Source organism: Juglans regia, chromosome 7 (assembly GCF_001411555.2).
Source record: "Juglans regia cultivar Chandler chromosome 7, Walnut 2.0, whole genome shotgun sequence".
Classification (NCBI taxonomy): Eukaryota; Viridiplantae; Streptophyta; class Magnoliopsida; order Fagales; family Juglandaceae; genus Juglans; species Juglans regia.
This window is the reverse complement of record NC_049907.1, coordinates 29,671,564-29,691,535: the sequence shown is the minus strand read 5'-3', so window position 1 is coordinate 29,691,535 and position 19,972 is coordinate 29,671,564. Positions and strand designations below refer to the sequence as shown.

At 36.4% G+C, this 19,972-nt stretch overlaps 1 protein-coding gene across 1 annotated transcript in view; it reads left to right on the top strand.

Moving 5' to 3' along the window:
• Positions 1 to 3,597: 3,597 nt before the first annotated feature.
• LOC109020413 (U11/U12 small nuclear ribonucleoprotein 35 kDa protein-like) overlaps positions 3,598 to 19,972 on the top strand; it is a 28,364-nt gene continuing 11,989 nt past the window's right edge. The window contains exons 1-4 of the mRNA XM_035692269.1: positions 3,598 to 3,777; positions 3,879 to 3,976; positions 8,593 to 8,644; positions 12,225 to 12,295. Coding sequence (XP_035548162.1) covers positions 3,639 to 3,777; positions 3,879 to 3,976; positions 8,593 to 8,644; positions 12,225 to 12,295 — 360 coding nt within the window. The 5' untranslated portion in view covers positions 3,598 to 3,638. The remainder of the gene's footprint in view (positions 3,778 to 3,878; positions 3,977 to 8,592; positions 8,645 to 12,224; positions 12,296 to 19,972) is intronic.

The following is a 19,972-nucleotide window of genomic DNA, read 5'->3' as shown; positions in this document are numbered from 1 at the left end:
GTACCATTTTCATTCATATGGCCGTTACGTATTTTTATACATTAAAGCATTCATTCATTCATTCAATCCTTTCTTTCATTCATTCATTTTAGTCCTTTTCATCATATAACAGTTCATTCATGGAAAATGTAATTTAAAAGCATGAACTTAAACATCATCTCTTCATTTAACTGTGCGTTCATGAAAAAGCATCATTTTAAAAGCGTGAGGTTAAACATCATTTTTCATGGCATCCATAAAGCGTCAGTTCATAGGGACAATTTAACATCAATTCATAGGGACATCTTAAAACGGTCATTCGCGTCATTTAAAACATTGGTTCATAGGGGCATTTTAAGACACTTCCTTCACGTCATTTAAAGCATCAGTTCATAGGGGCATTTTAAAACATTTTCTTCGCGTCATTTAAAGCATCAGTTCATAGGGACATTTTAAAACTTATTTAAAGCATCACTTGAAGCGTAAGGCATGAGACATTCATTTCCTTTCCTTTACAATCAAAACATTTTCATCATCTTTCTAACTTCGATGCACATGCATTTTTATAAATAAGATACATTTTCATGCTATACTACATATATGAATAATCTATAAGTTTATTGAAAGAGCCTGTATGGAAACCTCATGACTTAGAACCTACGTGCATGCATTACCTTATCTACATACACACAATTATAATCGATAGGGTGCTTAACAGAGACTATCAAGAAATGGCTTGTACATACTATATTCATTTACTCTTTTCTTTAGAAGAACATTTGCAATAAGAGAGAGAGACATTCTTTTATAAAGAGAACTTGGTGTAAGAAGCATGGTCATAGCTACTTACCTCTATGTTCCTCGATACTTCCATAATCAATATTCCTATTACAATAAATAACATAAGTGTGTTAATACTCGTACAATATTCTTTAGTCTTCCCTTTGAAAGAGAAAGCCACGATATTACAATCTAACGTCCCTTTTATGCTTGGCATTAACCCAAATGACTACTCCTCACCTCAACTTACAAGAGAAATAACTTATATATTAAGACATGCTAGTTGTCCATGGAAAGACAATTTAAAAAGCTTACTGAAAAGTAGTTAAGAATTCATAAGTTTCAAGCAAAGTTTCTTTGGTTCAAGCTCACTTTGGGATATGGACATTAGGAGATAAAATCTGAAATTCTCGACAATGGCCTTTAAAATAGATTTAGGCATCTCAAGTAGGCTAAACAAGCTTAAGAAACATGCCCTTTAAATCAGCTTGCGGTCCCTCGTTATAAAAATGTTAGCTTATCAATATTTTGAACTCTTGAGTTAGGTAAAATTTAGCCAAATGAGGGACAACATAAATTGGCTATTTTTATGGCATGACATGGAGTTAGGAATACTTGGACAGCTTTGCATATGATAATACCTCATGCACAATTAATCCCTTATATCTAAACTAACTAAGCTATAACCTATTCACATAAGTAATATATTAAATAGTTTAGATAAAACCTCCCATTAAAATTAAAGTAGCATAACGTATGACAAAGTTACTCATTAAGAAACTTTTAAAACCTTTAAACACTTAAGCTTATGATTTACTCACTTAATACCTTTAAAAGCAAGATATAAAATTATGAAAACCAAGCAAAACCTTCAAATCAAGCCTCTAGCATCCTAAAAATAGATTACCAACCAAATCTCCACACAAGACACATGATACCAACATATATAATTTCAAATCACTATAATCATCTCCTATGGTTAAACCAAGTTTAATAACAACATATTATTTTCGAAATATAGGAAAATACATAGGAAAACAACTATAATACCATTCGGTTTGGGCCAAAAACAGGGTATACATATTTATTTGTAATATAGGAAATTAACTACATCACAACACAAGCTAAAACAACTTAGTTGGCTTCCAAAATCATATTAAAATAAATGAGTCAAATTAGGATTTTTACCTTAAGTTCTTAGCTTCTTTCAAAACACAAGTGCAAGACTAAATAGAGGTATAGCCGTGTGGATGAAGAGCAACACGATATCACTGTTTTAAACCCCAAAACCGAAACATAAAAATTATCAAAAGAGAGCCCATTTGATTAAACCATGGCTAAATTGGAAATACACAAAGGAGAAGGATTAAAGGTACTTTTACCTTGATTTGCACTGTTGTCAGTGAGCTCAACACAGACCAACAACCCAGGGTCATTTGGCTTTAATGGGCCCAAACCACTCAAGCCCATGTTCTGGGGGGAAAAATCTAGCGCTGCCGTAAGATCCTTAACACCTGCATGCTGTTCAAAATTGACTCCCTCCATTATTAACGTCCCCCTTATCCCCTTATCCTCCAATCTCGGAGCCGTTGCGAGTTCAGTTACAACCTTTCCCGCTTGCATGCCGATTTCTTCGGCAACCGTTCTGCCATTGGACTTCTAAGAAAATCCAAAATTGCCCTGCCCAGAATCCTTCCATCACCGCCCTATACCAATGTTACCCACTGAAACTTCACCATCATTTGTTGGGGCTATGGGATCATTGTTTTTCAGTCCTCCCATTCTTCCTTCAGAGCTTGCATCAAAATAAGAGTTGGGGGTTCGATGTTTGAAGATATCATCAGCCCGAACCAAGGGCCGAACTGTGGATGTATTGAATTATCAGGAGCAACAGTAGACAAACACCCATAATTTCCATGTAAAATCCAACCACAGTTAAAACAAAATCGTGGAAGCTTCTCGTATTTGAAAGCCAGCCAGATCTTTTTGCCATGCACCATAATAATTCGACCACGAGTAATTGGCTTTTGCAAATCTAACTTTACCCGCACTCTCAGGTACTTCTCCCATCCGATACCATCCTCATTGACATCGACGTCAAGAGCTTGTCCCACAGACTGTCCAATACACTCTCCCCACTCCCTTGTCATGAGGCCTAAAGGCAGATTATAAATCTGCAACTAGAAATAATCAACATTAAAGATCATCTTGTCAGGTTGAAGGCCACCCTCATAAGCCTTCAATATAAAGAGAGAATTGTCAAACAACCATGGTTTCCCCTCAAGGACTCGCTGCCTATCCGTATGATTTGCAAAAGTAATAATAAAGACGTTCTTTTCCACTTCAAGAAAACTGGCCCTTTTGCTAATTTTCCAGATTTTTCCCATAGTGTTTGCTACAATTTCCTTTCCAACTACTCGATCAGCACAAATCTTCCCAACTAAACTCCTATCACCCTTCCGTAGAATCTCCTCATCATTTCCTAGTGGACATGCAACTATTGTTTCCTCTTCCTCAGCTAAACGTAAATTATCACACAAATCCACGATTTCCTCCATTGAGAACCCTTCAGGCCGTCACCGCAGGACTTCTTCACACGAAAAGAAGATTCCCTCTGCCACCTCTGGAAGCATTACCAGAGAGGAGACTTATGTTTGATAACTAATGTTAGGAGGTTGGTTAGTCAAACAATAGCGTTTGTGGTAGTTTTTTGCTTAGTGTGTGTATATATACACATACATATATATATATATATATTATTTTGAAAATAACGCTCTTTTATAAAAAATTGCTTTATGTCAACAAGAGGACATTATATTATAGCATTGATAAAATAGAAGAAGAAACCCTGTGAAATAGGTTGATTGAAGAGGGAGAGAATGAGTTCGAACAAAATAAACGCAGTGTTCTACGCCGAGTCGTACCATCCCATCCAGGCCGGAAGCATAGACGGAACCGACATTCTCCCACACGACAACGCCGTTTACCGAGCCCATCTCTGCTCCTCCGCTGGCCTCTGTATCATTTCTCGCTCTTCTCATAATTTTCACTTTTTCACTTGTCTTCCTGTGATTCCCGCATTCCTATTTCAACCGCTGACTTGAAACCTCTTTTTGCAGATGACCCCTTTGGTGATCCTAAAGTCATCGGAGACCCTTATTGCACCATCTTTGTCGGCCGTCTCTCTCACCTCACCACGGAAGACACTCTCCGCAAGGTATGCTTTCAAAGCTTTTTACTTTCCCTTTCTTTCTGTATGTTTGGCTGCTGAGAAAACTAATATAGTTGATAAGGTTGACCTATAAAGCAACGGCCTCGTGACATGATGATGATCATATGAGTCAGTTGAAGAATGGTTGTGAAAACAAACGAGGCCGTTGATTTGTAATCGGATAGAAAGTTGTTTTAAGCCTCTTAAAATTATTGCGTTAGCTCCATTTCGCGAAGCGGTTAGGTGTTGAGGTATCAGTAGTATTTGGTTTGAAGTTTGTTTGCTTGCTAAGAAATTGTAGTGAAAAAATACAAGTACGGAGTTATTTTTTAAGAAAAATTTTCAAGCTGTTTTGGTACTCGAGAATTTAAAACTAATTTTCATCTTGAATACTTGCATTCTCAAGCTCATGGAGGTTCATTAAATTTATCCTAATGTAGAAAAATACTAATACTTGGTTTAATTTTCACTACAGAAAATCTAGAAGAGCAAAGGAAAGGAGAGAAAATTGTATTATTTTCCGTTGTTCCGTCAGTCGTGGAGAAAGTTCATAGAAAACAAATTGAGGGAAGCAATTTTGACCTAAAGAATAAAAAATAATTTTGTTGTTTGGAAAGAGTGGGTCATTATAGATGGAAATCAAATATCAGAAGCTGAATTTCATTTCTCATTGAGTCTGTAGAGGCATATATTGCCACATTTATAGTCTTAGAACATTAGAGACTTATTGTAGAACCATAGACAGCAAAGGCTCATTTAAGAACTCAATTAACTTAATTATGCTTCTTTGAGGACTCTTTAGTTATGCCACTAGTCAGCTCGATCCCTGTATACCCTGATTCATAGACCTCCAAAATGAACATTATCAGAAGTATCTCATTAATAGCTTATAGACGCATGTGAGAGGTTTACCAAACTAGGAAGATGTCGTGGATGAATGAGCTGCCTTTTCAATTGTAGTTGTATGGATTTTTTAGCGATTGTACAAGAGCAACATCCTACGTGAAATCTTTTCATTTGTCAACTCTCCTTGTTGGAGAGATGGACTTTGAATGCTCAAGATCACTCAAAAGTTTATGCATAGTGCCAAGTTGAAAATCCAAAGCGCTGATCAGTATGCTGAGAACTCGACCTCATGCTCTAAAGTGTTGCAAGTATCAGGAGTCCCAAAAGTATGGAATTGCATAAAGCATAGGATAAAAATCTTGAGTATCGGATGCCTCTTGTGTTCGGATAAAAAATTTATGTAGGTTAACAAGAAAGTCATTCTGAAAACTGTATTGAAGTTTAAACTTTGGGATTTTGAAGCTTCCAAATCCGAGTTTCAAATTTTATGTAGGATGACTCAACATACAATTTCTAACAACCTTTAATATAAATCAAATCAAGTTGGTCAGAGCTGAACTTGGCTTCCCTTAGAAAGGGCTTCCCATGCTTCAGAAAGAGAAAAAAAGAGCTCTCTGCTTTGATTTCCTCTCAACTCCAATTTTGACCAAAATGACCTCCTCTCAGATCCTTCATCATACTTGTCAAAACCATACGCTCCCCTTTATTACTAGGCCTCAAGACCAACAATTGGCGACCTCCTGAAAGAATCCTACTTCGACTCTGGTCATGTCATTTCAACACCGACATCTTGTCTACGCATTAGAGCTTCAAGGATGAGACCTTGGCCGAAACAAATAAAGCCTAAGAAAGTTCTACCTCAAGATCCCTCATCCAAACATAGGATTAATGAAAGATGAAATTCTCTAATAAGACTGTTGAATTCTTGAGGAATGACAAAGTCAATTAGGAATCCTTGGTTTATTTGATTGGTTTTTTTATGTACTAACACTATTCGACTAAGCTACCCCTCCACATTTAATTATTTGCTGTTATCTTTATGTCTCCCACCTCCTTTTACTTACTTTCAACCTTAATAGGGGACAAACAACTTTTGGATTCTTAAGCCAACATATTAGTCTTCTTGGTTTCAACCGAACCCATTGTAGGATCACTACTTGTGATATTTATCCATAGACATAATCTCTGGTCAGTAGCCAGATCTCGTTAATTTCTTTTTTGGTGTTTTGGTAGAAACAAAAACCCATATGCTAATAAACATAAAAGCATCACTGGAAAGAAAAAAAATATTCTTTTTAGTTTTCTAATAAAAAACTCTCAAATTAGAAAATAGAAATCAAGGGGAAAAGGAATTAGTTGTTCAACCATATATTAAATCTTTCCTAATGGGAGAGATAGAATGCTATGGAAACATACTGGGAGCAAAAATTTTTCTGTTAAATCATTTTATAAAGTGTTGACAGATCAACAACATATTTCGTTCCCGTGGAAGTGTATTTGAAGGGTTCCGGTGCCGTCTAAAGTTGCTTTTTTTACTTGGACTGCTGCTTTAGGAAAGATTTTGACGGTAGATAATTTAAGGAAACGTGGGATGATTGTAATGGAGTGGTATTTCATGTGTAAGAAAAATGTTGAATCGATTGACCATCTACTTCTACATTCTGAGGTGGCTAGGGAGTTATGGGTTGACATTTTTAGTAGAGCTGGGTTGACTTGGGTTATGCCTAAAAATGTGGTGGAGCTTCTATCATGTTGAAATAGGCATCATGATAGCTCTCAACTGGCAGCGGCATGGAGGATGATTCCTTTGTGCTCCATTGTGTTGACTTCAATGGCATGGACCTACATGATTTTCTTGTCTCTATTGTGCCTTCTTGGTTAGGGCATACAATTGCTTTCTTCTTGTGTATTGTACTGGGCTATGCCCATTCATTGATCAATAAAATTTGTTTACTTATAAAAAAAAAAAAAAAAAAAGTGGTGTTTATGGAAGGAAATGAATGAGAGGTGCTTCAACAACAAGGAGAGAGATGTGGAGGAACTTGGGAATTTTTTTGTTTTTTTTGGGTTTAGTGGTTTTCTGCTATTGTACTAAAGGGATGGAATGTTCATGAGTTTTTGTTTTCTTTTCACCTTTCTAGAATGTAATTAGGTGTTTCCTTTGTATACTTCTTGTGTACATGGGCTTCGCCTAGTTTCATTTGATCAATAAAGTTTCTTAATTATAAAAAAAAATTCTGCTCTCTCAAACCAAGAAAAACATGTGAACAAAGTTATAAGGATCAAACATGAAAAAACGTAGAAGCAAAAAGCAATACAAGAATACAAGATCTTGTGCTGCCTACGAATTATCTTAACCAAGCATTAATTGGTGGATTGGTCCCCTCCTTTGTTGTGCTCGTCCTCTTCTGAGGAGGAACTGGTTTCTCGCTATGTATGAGCTGCCTACAAATTACGGCCTCCTCTTTTACTTTTTAGGTGGTTTTTTTTTTTTTTTGGGGGGGGGGGGCTCATACTGCCACAACTCTATAGATGTGTGGCTAGCTCTACCATTTGTGTGTATCCCGGTTGCTTCTTTCCTACTAGGGATACTCACTGCATCAGAATTCCTAACAACTTTCTTTTAACAAAAAACAGTTTCAGGGGCCACATCTCCTGAGGGGGAGGCTGTAATTTGTAGGCAGCTCATGCAGAGTGAGAAACTAGCTCCTCCCTAAGGAACTGGATGAAGTCAGTTATAGTGATCCTACTACTGTGAAAACATATTCTAGACGTGCTTAATTGGGAGAAATCTTTGAATTAGATCGTGCTATGTTGAAATCCGATGGTGTTTTTCGTAGCAGTCCTAGGGGTTTGTTTACTTTTGGACATGCTTCGTTTTCTCTGCTCTTTTTATTCGGACGTATTTGGCATGGTGCTAGAACCTTGTTCAGAGATTTTTCTGCCGGTATTGACTTTTGGATGCTCAAGTAGAATTTGGAGCATTCCAAAAACTTTAGGATCCGATTACAAGAAGACAATTAGTCTGATACAAGATTGATTTCTTGATTTCACCTTTATATTTGTGGATTTAACATAGTTTAACATAAATGGGGTACCGGTTAAATCTTGATTTGAATTGTTGCCTTTCCTTTGACTCCTTTTTAGTTATCTGGGAGATGATCCAAAATAAACAAGTTTGGAAGCTATAATTGTAAACCACAATCGAATCTATGGAAGCATTGGGTTATACATTCCTCTTCGTCTTGACTTTAGGAATAATATGTTTGGCTATCTTTTTTAGGGAACCACCTAAAGTTCCAACCAAAAAGATGAAATGATTTTTATTATCTCTAATTCTGATCATATTGTTATCCTATAATGAACATAAACCAATTTAATTAGATGGAAAAAGAAAGGATAAAGAGTCCATTGATAAGTCTTATCTATTTCCGGAGTATCTATCTAGTCTTCTCTTACTATAATATCTTGTTTTGATTGTATTGTGCTATATGTCAATTAATAACCCAGGAAAATTCGCGTTCTCTTGGTTTATTCCGCCTTAGGAGTAGGAGTAGTTCAAAAAGAGGGATTAGCATTATTGACCCAATGATAAAGCACTAACACCTTCCTTGTTGGGGCTCCCCGCAATGGTAAAACACTCTAAATTTTATTTAGTTGATTAATACATGTCACTCTGCATTTGGTAGATGTATATTTCTTATTTTCTTCTTATTATCAACGAAAATTCCTTTGTTCTAATCGACAGAAAATAAATATGGGTCTTGGTCTTTTAGGCAATGAGCGTGTATGGGAGGGTGAGGAACTTGCGCTTGGTCCGGCACATTGGTAAAGATCTTCATGTGATCTTAAACAATTCTCTCGATGTGGATGCTGTTACATATCTTCAGTTATTTAAACTTTATTTAAGTTTACCAACTTATGAAATCTTAGTTCTGCATTTCTTGTTGGCTTAAGAATATTATTTTGCATCTTGAAGTAAGACTTGTTTGTTTGGCTTCTCAAGAGTACTAATCCCTACCACTAATATTGATATCTTTAAATTGTAATAGTTGAATCATTGGTTATTTGGTTTCAGTGGAATTTTGGTTATTCAATTACATATCTCATCATATAATGCTCTAAATCCACTTTGTTTTTTTTTCTTCTTCCCATTATCTTCTACTATGGAAATCCATATTGGTGACTTCGCTTGTTACTTTGTGAAATGTGATCTTGATCCTCCCATTAAATAAACGTATTATTGTTATGGATCCTCCCATTTTTGTCTAGTATTTCTAGTTGCAAGGAAGCATGGACCTTTGAGGTCAAATCCTTCTACCATGTGCTTAGGGCTATAAATAAACAATACAATTCGACTAGCCACTCGAGATCAGCTTGGTCAAACTCGAGTAAGGCTCAATTTGGTTATTAAATGAGCTGTTTGTGAATACAAAATTTATGGTCGATTATTAAAGATACAAGTCGTACAAAGCTCGGCTCAACTCGTATAAACTCAAATAACTTCGTATTTATTGTTTTTTTATAGTATTATCTCTACCATATATAATGATAATATTTAAAATATTCGAAGAGATTAGAGCAAATCATGTTTGTAATACTAAACACGTTACTTGAATCCTTATGAATCTAATTGTTGATATATGTATGTATAAAATTTATAAAGATATTAGGAAAGAGTCAAAATTTTTATTTGAAGTTATAAAATACAATATAGATAATCAATTTTATCTAAATGAAGCAGCTCGTGAACAAATTCAAACTTGCTTGAATATTAAACAAGCTGTTTGTGAACATAAAATCTAGCTCAATGAACAGCTCAAGTTCGACTCGTGTTCAAATAAAAATTAAAACGAACTAGGCTTGACCACCCACTACTTACTTGAATTTGACTCGTTCACACCCCTACTGATGTGCTCATTCCTCAACTCAAAGGTTCATTTCCTTGGAAGAGTGTATGGAGGAATAAAGCTCCTTTGAAGGTGGCATTATTTGGTTGGACCAGAGCGGTTGGAAATATTCTTGCGATAGATAATTTGAGAACAAGATGGGTAATAATAGGATTTTGTTGTATGTGCAACCAAAGCAGTAAAAACATTGATCTCATTTTGCTTCATTGCGAGATGGTTAAGGAGTTATGGGTATTAATCTTTGTCTTTTTGAGTTTAAGTGTATGCCCAATGACCGTGGAGTTGTTGGAGAAGCCAGCAGTCATGGTAATATTGAAGTTTGAAGGATGGTTCCTTTGCGCTTAATGTGGTGTATTTGGCAGAAGTGCATGTTAGAAGCTTTGAAAGTGGTGAGAGGATGGTGTTAGAGATAAAAGCATTTTGCTCAACTCCCTTCATAGTTGGATAGCTGCCCACAACACATTTCAATTTGCTAGTTTTCTAGAGCATGCTTTATAATATAGTGTTTAATATTGATTTGTCCCAAATTAGTAAGATCATTTTTATAATACTTCATTCACATTGAATATTTCATAACTTTTAACAAATTACATTGAATATTTCATATCTTTGAAACTATGTTTAACTCTTGCTATGTTTTGAAGCCGTATCCGGCTTAAAGGTGAACCTATCAAAATCTGAAAGATCCCTATTGGTATGGTCAATGATATAGGGGAATTGGCTGATATTTTGGGTTGCAAAGTCTCTAGCTGGCCTATGAAGTATCTTCACCTTCCTTTGGGGGAGCACCTCATAAATCCAAGGCAATGGGACAGGATTATAGAGAAGATTGAATGTCGATTGGCTGGTTGGAAAATGATTTATTTGTCCAAATTACTACTTTAATCAAGAGCACCTTATCTAATATTCCAACCTATTGCCTATCTCTTTTTCCTTTGCCTACAGTAGTGGCTAATAGAATGGAAAGGATATTTCGTGCTTTCTTGTGGGGCGGAATGGAGAGTATGAAGAAATTCTATTTGCTTAAGTGGGATAAGATATGCACTCCTCTTTCATTGGGAGGTTTGGGGATTAGAAAGCTGAAAGCTTTCAATGAGGCACTTTTAGGGAAATGGTTGTGGAGGTATCATCAAGATGGGGATGCTCTTTGAAGGATTATTATTGATGCCAAGTATGGGAGTACTTGGGGTGGTTGGTGCTCCAACAAAGTAAGAGAGGCATATGGTGTGGGAGTTCTCCAGAAATTTCAGATTGGAGGTGGGTGAGGAAAACCAGATTAGTTTTTGGCATGACTTATGGTGTGGGGATGGGGCCTTGAAGAATGTTTTCCCCTCTCTTCAGAATTGCTTCAAATAAAGGTGCTTCTATGGCTGATTACATGGATAACACTGCTGGATTTATTCAGTAGTCAGTAAGCTTTATTAGAGACGTACAAGATTGGGAAGTGGGGGACATTACTGATTTTTACAGCATGCTTTATGCTTTAAACATAAAATGTGGAGGGGAGGATAGATTACTTTGGAATCAGTTTGGCAATAAGAAATTCTCGATTAGATCTTTCTACAAGGTCTTGGCGTCACATTCTTCTACTGACTCCTTTCCTTGGAAAAATATTTGGAGATGCAAGGTGCCTCTTAAGGTGGCGTTCTTCGGGTGGTTGGCTTCTCACAGGAAAATTCTTACCATCGATAAGTTGAGAAAGCGCGGTATCGTTGCAATGGATTGGTGCTTTATGTGCAAAAGATGTGGCGAATCGGCGGATCATCTTCTCCATCATTGTGATGTGTCGAAGGCTTTGTGGGACGAGGTATTTGCTAAGGTGGGAATTGCTTGGGTGATGCCCAAGAGGGTGGTGAACTTTTTGGCTTGTTGGAGAGGGATTCTAGGAAATCGTCAAATAGCAACCGTTTGGAAGATGGTACCTCTTTGTCTTATGTGGTGTATTTGGAATGAGAGGAATGGGTGCTGTTTTGAGAATAGAGAACAATCGGTGGAAGGGATTAGAGCTTTCTTTTTTCATACTTTGCTTTGGGCTTTGGTTATTGTAATGTTTTGTACTGTTTTTCAGGTTAGCTTGTAATTAGGTGTCTTTCTCTTGTACATTTCTTGTGTATTTGGGCTATGCCTAATTACGTGATTTAATAAACTTCTTATAAAAAAATATATTTCATACCTTTGAAATACATGATCATGCTTGTTAACTGAAAATGATCTAGTTATTATGTTTTATTTTTAATTGGTAAATGTCAAGTTAAGCTGAATATTGGAGGCATCTTTCAGAGTCAATTTGTAAACATGTACATAAAATGTGGTAACTACTTGCATAATTGTGTGGTTTTTCTGCTTGGTTTCTATTGAATTTCATGTGAATTATTTCTAAAATTTTATCTGCCTTTTCTAAAGTAAATAATATGGTAATTTATGGACTTGTTTCTCTAGAGAACCTTGTGTACATATGAGGAACCTCTTGATAATTTGCATGCTACATTGTCTTTCAGTTACTGGTGCTTCCCGTGGTTATGCTTTTGTTGAATATGAGACTGAGAGGGAGATGCAGCGTGCATACAAGGTGCTGGAACTCATTACTAAAGATATCTTGCATCTATCTCTGTTTTGAAAATAGATGAAAGTTTCCAAAATATGAAAGCATTCATTCGTTTAACATTACGTATTAACCCTAAATTTGAAACCACATTTTTTAAACTTCAACTTAGTTTTTCAAATTGGAACCAATATGTCTGGTCTATCTAATGATATTTAAAGAAGAGTCTTCATTTCATTAAAATGCATTCCCTTTTAAATTTTCATCTATTAGGAGATGGGGGGAGTAATTTGTAGATTCTAATGTTAATTCTAGATCTGGCATGAGATTCTTGCATATTTTTTATTTGTGTCCCGCTTTCCCATGTCTAATCAAGCTAGGTTGGTTTTTATTGCCTGTAATGGAGAAAATATGGTATTATGGTCCCATATCTTTTGATGTTGTTAGGGGTGTAATCGGTCCGGTCTAATACCGCCGCCCTGGGGGGAGGGGGGGGTCAAGGACCACTGTTTTAAATATAGTACCGTACTGGCCAATATTTCGACCTTTAATTTAATTTAATTTAATTTTTCATTTTTTCAAACTACAAGCTCATTTTTTGACCCCCAATTCAGACTAGGCTATTTATAATTTATATATGTACTTATATATAATTTATTCATATATAGACTATTTTTTTAGAATATAATTTATATATATAATTTATTCATATATTGACTATCCCGAAACGATACCGGTACCGAAATATTTTGTTCCAGTGCCTTGACCGGTACGACGTCCGGTGCGGTATTCAAAATATTGTCAATGACTCTTTTTTAGCTATCGGTTCGGTCAGTCCAATTGGTCCATATGAGCTAGGAACATTTTTTTCTTCTTTTTTTGGCAGATAAATTAATTAAATCCGTAAAATTAAAATTAAGTGAGCTCTTAAATTGTAACATTTATATATGGCTAATGAATAATTGTAATTGACTATAGATACTTCATACTTGCAACTTAGGTATCTTACAAAAAAATTTACTTAATTACTTTAATTAGGTGTAGATACTAGAATATGTATCTTTGCATATAATATTATGAATTTATGATTCATCATGATTCATATAATATATTAGTTAATTGATAACAGAATAATAATTATATATATTTAACATTTTATATTGTCAATGGAGATAGGTTAGATGAAAATTACATAATTCACTTATATAACTGCTATATTAAATAATATATGAATAATGCTACTTTGTTCACTCATTTTGACTCCTCATTTTGATTGTTCGTGTATTTAATTTTTCTGATTAAGGAAGTGATTATTAGTATATTGATTTTTTTTTTTAAATGTCAAAAGAAAAAATAAAAAAAATATAATACATGAGTTTTGCCTAGGCGGCAGCCTAGCATTACTCATAATATATATAATTTATAAAAAAGATATTAAAAAATATATATGATTATGACTCAGTCGGTTTAATCCGGTCCGGGGTGAAAATACCCGACCCTGGGACTGGACTGATTCCCAAAATTTCCCATCTATTAGGACCAAAACCAACCAAACCCCTAGATGTTGTGGGGGGTTGATCAAGTAAGTTCCTTTTTCGTGTACATTTATCTAAATTAAGTGCTCATTCGGCCTTCATGGGCTTGATTGATTTGAATGTTGTGATTCAGGTAGAAGCCCTACATTACGCTTATTTATGTCTGTGGTCATGAAGAAAAGAATGTATAACTAATTTTTAGTGGCTTTGGAGGGATGAAGAGGATTATTTGCCCTGGTCTATTGGTAGTACAGTGTCATGAAAAACTTTTGAATATGTTTGCTGCAAATTGTCAAATAATTATGGGTTAATTGTGGATTCGGTACTCGTTGGGTTTTCACTTTTTTTCAACTTTCGCATATTACATGGTTGGGTTTTAAAAAATTCGCATTTTAGTCCCTCATCGTATCTCCCATCAGTTTTCTGAGGAGAGAATTGACATGTAGAGTAGAGATGCACGTGTCAGCCAATCAGAACCTAAATGACAGTAGTTCCATAAAAATATTATTTATTATGGGATCACTGACGTGAGGTAGAGATGTATGTGTCAGCTTTTGATTGGCTCATACGTGGTATCTCTAAGCCAAGTGGCAATACCCCTTGTAATTGTGGCAGTTCACTCAAAAAAAAAAAAAAAATTATGGCAGTCTGTTTTTTAATCAAGGCCTTTAACTAAATTTCTATATTGTTGTAAAAAACATTAAATTATCAGAATAATTATTCGGTTGATTACAAAATCAGTCCTTGGGTTTTTACTCTTTTGCAAAAAGCTCACTAAGTTTTCAACTTTTGCATATGCATCCCTAGGCTTTAAGAAACTTGCATTTTGGTCCTTTTGTCTATCTCGTGATAGTACATGAACTAAAAATAGATGCACAGATAGGCAGTATAACAACCCCTTCCTAGAGATGGAATGAGCTGCTACATTTTGTCATACTTTCCCTTTATACATAAAAAATATAAAATCCAACATTTAATAAAAGGGTCTTTTATTAAACAAAGTTTTTTGTCAAAATATACAAACCGTCCGATTAGTTACACATAAAAACCATAACTAATACACAGTATGGAGATCCATCCAGTTTGCAAAAATGCTTTCTCAAAATACATAACAAAAAGTCGATCATGTTTATCAAACAGTTTCACAAAACACAATTAAAACTAAAGACTCCATCAACAAGACCCAAACCCAACGCTACTAAACATTCGTCTTCCATTGGCCGGTACAGACCATTACGCCTCGTGTGTTGGGTTAACAGTCTTTTGAACTCAATTCTGCTCGTGGCCGTGGGTTGGGAATTGATTAGTCAAGATGGCGCCACTAGGTGCACCACCAATGGAATCAATCTGGCATTTCAATCTGTCCCTCTCTTTGGTACCATCATCATTTAGTCGTTAACCATTACGTATTTTCATACATAAAACTTTAATTTCCTTTTTCCTTTCATAAACATTGTCATTATCTTTCTTAGTCCAATGAAATATGCATTTTCTTTGATTAGAAAACATGTACATGATAAATTGCATGATCTCAACCTTGAATATGAATGCTTTATATCAGACTTATACACATTTTTAATTAATAGGATGCTCAACATGGGCTATCTAGAAAGACTTATACATTATATACATTTACTATTTTTACTACATAGAAGCATTTGTAGAAAAAGAAAGCATTTTTAATAAGAAATATGTTGTAAGAAGCATGGTTATAGCTACTTACCTCCAAGTTTAACCCTTCGTTCCTCGTGTACTTCAATAAAGCCTATTTGAAAATAAAAATAATACATTAATAACTAATTCACACTTAGCCTCTCACAAAAATTCAATTTGTTCTTCTCTTTAAACCCAAGAAGGAAGTATAGCATTTCATTCACTTTCTCTTCACTTAGACATCAACCAACTTGAGGCAAATTCTCAATCCTTCCAACTTCATTTATGTTACCAATCAAACCAAGAACCAGCCCAACTCATTTTAATCCTATCCTCCATAACATTTATTCCATCAAGTGTAGAAATCACAAACCAGTGCATGACCCTCAAGTTTTGGTACAAGCTGTGCAAATTTTGGTTTATACAAAAAATCGGTTTCTGTTTTGCAATACCATAAATCATCACTAAACTAAGGTCTCCTTTGGACACTTGGGGCCTGTTTGGGGTTGCGTTAGTCTTAAAAAGTGCTTAAATAACCATAATAACTTTTTAGTAGAAAAATTAGGTTGTTTGGGTGTTACATATTAAAGTACTTTTTAATTTCAATAGGCTGAAAAGTACGTTTGAGAAAAAGCATCAAAATGATGTTTTTACTCAAACGTGCTTTTATGGATAATGCGGAACCTAATTTGAATTTTAAAAAGACCATTAATGGGCGAAAATACCCATACAACTTTTAGATAATTATAATTTTCAAACTTTCAAGGATATGGTCATAATCTTTATAAAATCAAATAATTGTCATTTCTACCTTAGAAAGTACTTTTTTAATTTATTTCCAAACAAATGTAATATGTTTGAAAGTACTTTAAACATATGATTACCAGACAGTACATAACTTTTTAATAATAGAACTTATTACTTAAACTATAAGCCCTAAAGTTATAAGTTATATTTCTCATCGCAATCCCAAACATGGACTTAGAATATCTCAGAATATTTGTGAATAGTAGTGAAATTGTTTGAGTTAAGATGTTTTATTTGGTTTTGGGAAATGAGAGAGAAAGTTGAACAAAAATATTATAAAGTTAAATATTGTTTGAATATAATTTTTGTTTTGAACTTTGAAAAAGCTGTATTGTTTTTTGTATTTTGTTTGAAAGTTTGAGAAAGTTGTAATGATTAGATGAAAAAGTTGAAGATTTGAAATTGAAAAGCGTTTTGTGTTTGAGTGATGTTTGTGAAGGAAATATCTGAGAATATTTGTTGACAAATGAGGCCGAAGTCTCCATCCATGGATTGAAAACAAATAGAACCTAATTAATTGATTGAATGAGTTGAGTAAAAGAGATAAGCACCAATCGGGTATGAAGGTTTTTGGGGCCTAACTTAGTCTTCAATGCGAAAAATGGATGAAGTGCAGCAACAGGTAGTCCAATATATGTATTGGTTTGGTGTTTCCCTTGGCTGCCACGTTGGTTTCTAGCTTGAGGAGAAGGCTCAAAATAACATACTGATCTCTAATGGTTTGACACACAGAATGGAGGCTTAACCTAATTAAAAAGGGATGTAAGTAGAGAAAATGATAAGAGTTAAAACTATAGTAGAATCCAAATGGCTTAGAGCAAAGCAGATCAGTATTTTTGTCATTCCTCTTCAAGCAGTAGGTTGAATGAACTTATCTTGTTTCTACCTTCCTTCCACTTGGTTATACACTCAACTAAACAAGTAATAGATGCAAGATGTGAGAAAAAATGGGGTTGAAGAGCACCATGACAGAATCGGTAGCAGCAGAAATTTCAGAACTCAAAAGCAATGTTTACTGCTGTCTTGTTGTGTGCTATACGAGACCTAAGAGAGGAAGAGGGATGGACTTTATGCTTTCCTGAACTGAGTCTTCTTCCAGATGAAATCTAAGCTAGGGGTCCACTCTTATAGGTTGAAGACAAGAGCTAAAAGAGAAGAGGAAAGGGGCTGCAGCGCATGGAACAAAACATAATTTTTTTCCTGATATGTATTGAAGGCTATCGGGTGGGGCTGATTTTTCCTGTTTCCATTTTCCTTCCTTTTGGTTATCCACTCAACTATACAACCAATAGATGAAGATATGAAGAAAACCTGGACTTGAAACCTATTACCTGGGATGGCAGCACCATAAATTTAGAGAAGACAGAAATATGTAGACGTCTACATGAAGGGCATGAACCTAAGAGAGAGAGAGAGAGAGAGGAGATGAAGTTAGCACTTATCAGTGATTGAGTCTCTTTCCAGGGTGGTCTAAACCGGGGCACAACACCAAGATTTTGAAGATGTGAGATGAAGGAGTGGAGAGATGGAGTTTCTCAATTGAAGCTTGAGGAAATTTTTTCTCTAGGAAGGAATTGGTCTAAAATAAATTGTTTGAGGTGTCAAGGGATGGTTGTCTGGTGCTCCTTACTGAAAGAGGGTGGAAGTTTGTGAAAAATATGTGCTAGTTGGCCATGACACGCTGGTTCACCAAAGCTTTGGAGGATTGTTTGAAGGTGGGAGAAAGGAGTTCTATACAGGCAGTCGGGAAGGTGAGTGGCTTCATAGCACATAGGTGTTCAAACTCCCAAGGAGCATTCATGGCTCTGGTGGAGTACAAAGGGGTGGTCGCCGAAATTGCATTTTTATACCTAAAGATAGAGATGGAATGGGATGGAGGAAGCTGGCGGAGGTTTTGAGGGAGGCTGGGTGAGAAGGTCGCTTCGTTGGGTCGGCACCGCTAGCGACGATGGTAGCATCTTCTACCCGGTCGTACATGGAGGCTCTCCAACAACCAAGGGTCCTGGACTGTTCTCGTGAACCTGCCAGGCTGGGTGCCGATTCTGACGCTTAGGTTCAATTGAGAGGAGCTACAACGCTGCAATGGTTAGGAAGTGTCACCGCTTCTGTAGGGGCTCAGAGACTTGATGGTGGTGGCAGGGGAGCTGTCAGTTTAAATAAGGATATGGTGCTTCGGGATATGACTGAGATGCAAAGGCAGTTGAATGATTTGCAGAATAATATAACTTGGCTGAAACGATACTTTGAGGAGGAAAAATGGATGGGGGTGGGCTTGGGTGATGGGCTAAGTGAAGGTGATAGGGGCCATGCGTTTTACCAACTAATGTGGATGTTGGCGTGGGCGTGTGCTCATTGTATGCTGGACCCAGCGTGGGCGTGGGCTCGTATGTTGGACCCAGCGTCACTAATGGGTCCCAACAGGAGGGCCGTAGGGTTGGGCTCAAGCCCGTGAGCCAACCTGGTATCGGGAGTCTGGTGAAGCCCGTGTGGCGAATTAGGCCAAGGGATGACCATGGGCCTTCGATTGTCGGGAGACTGGTATCCTCGCTGGTAAAAGCATCGTCGACCATGCGACAGGCCGAAGAGTCTTCAATAGAGCCGTAGATGGTGAAGGTGGTGGTGGGAGAGGTGACGACAGAGGCCTCTGCAATGGTACTTGATGGCTTTTCTAAGCTAGATAACGCTGATGAGTACCTGGGTACTGGACCTTCGGCGCATCTAAGCCAGACAAAGCCGACGAGTGACAAGGAAGAGGCTGCCACCCCTCCGACGATGGCATCCTCTCTTGCGAAGGCTACGCAATAAATGGATGATATGGATGTTACCCGAGACCTTTTTTTAGAGGAAACAAGCGACGTGGGTGCAGATGAAGGGTCTTCTAAGAGCCTTATACTGATACAAGGTCCTTCAAAATGGGAGTATGAGAGTTTTTCTGAGGGTGAGTTTAGGACACCGCTAGTTTTGCAGTGGCTTAATAGGGAGGGGGAAACCTTTCCTCTAAACTGTATGCTTCCAGATCAGTTTAATGTTTCGAATTGGGTTCTGCAGAAGGTAAAATAAATTCAATATTGTGTAGGGATGGAGTGTGAATGTTTTGAGGAGCAATTTATGGCACTGCTTACAGCCATTGAAGCTGGTCCTGTTGATCCTAAAAGATCAGTTTCTAAAATATAGAGGGAGCTAAAGAGGCTAATGTGGTCTCTTAATTATGAGGGTAGTGCAAGTCGTGTGAGATCTAAAGGGAAGGGAATAACACCTGTTTTATAAAGCCTAAACTTGTTTCTTGGAATGTCCGAGGGGTTAACGAGGCAAATAAACGTATTTGTATAAAAAATTTACTTCATGAATGGAGTGCAGACATCGTATACTTACAGGAAACCAAATTGAAATATGTTACAAGAAGAATTGTTAGAAGTATATGGAGCTATGCATATGTGGATTGGGCTTATCTTGCAATTGATGGGACTTTTAGGGGGTATATTAATGATGTGGGATAGAAGAGTGGTGGAGAGAATGGAGGACTTTATAGGGGAGTACACAGTGGCATGTTCTTTTAGAAGTGTGGAATAGTTCATGTGGGCCTTTGCTGGTATTTAAAACTTGGACAACAATAGAAGTATGTTATGGGAAGAATTAGCTGGAGTATTTAGCTGGTGAAAATTACCATGGTGTATAGGTGGTGACTTCAATGTTGTAAGATTTCCAAGTG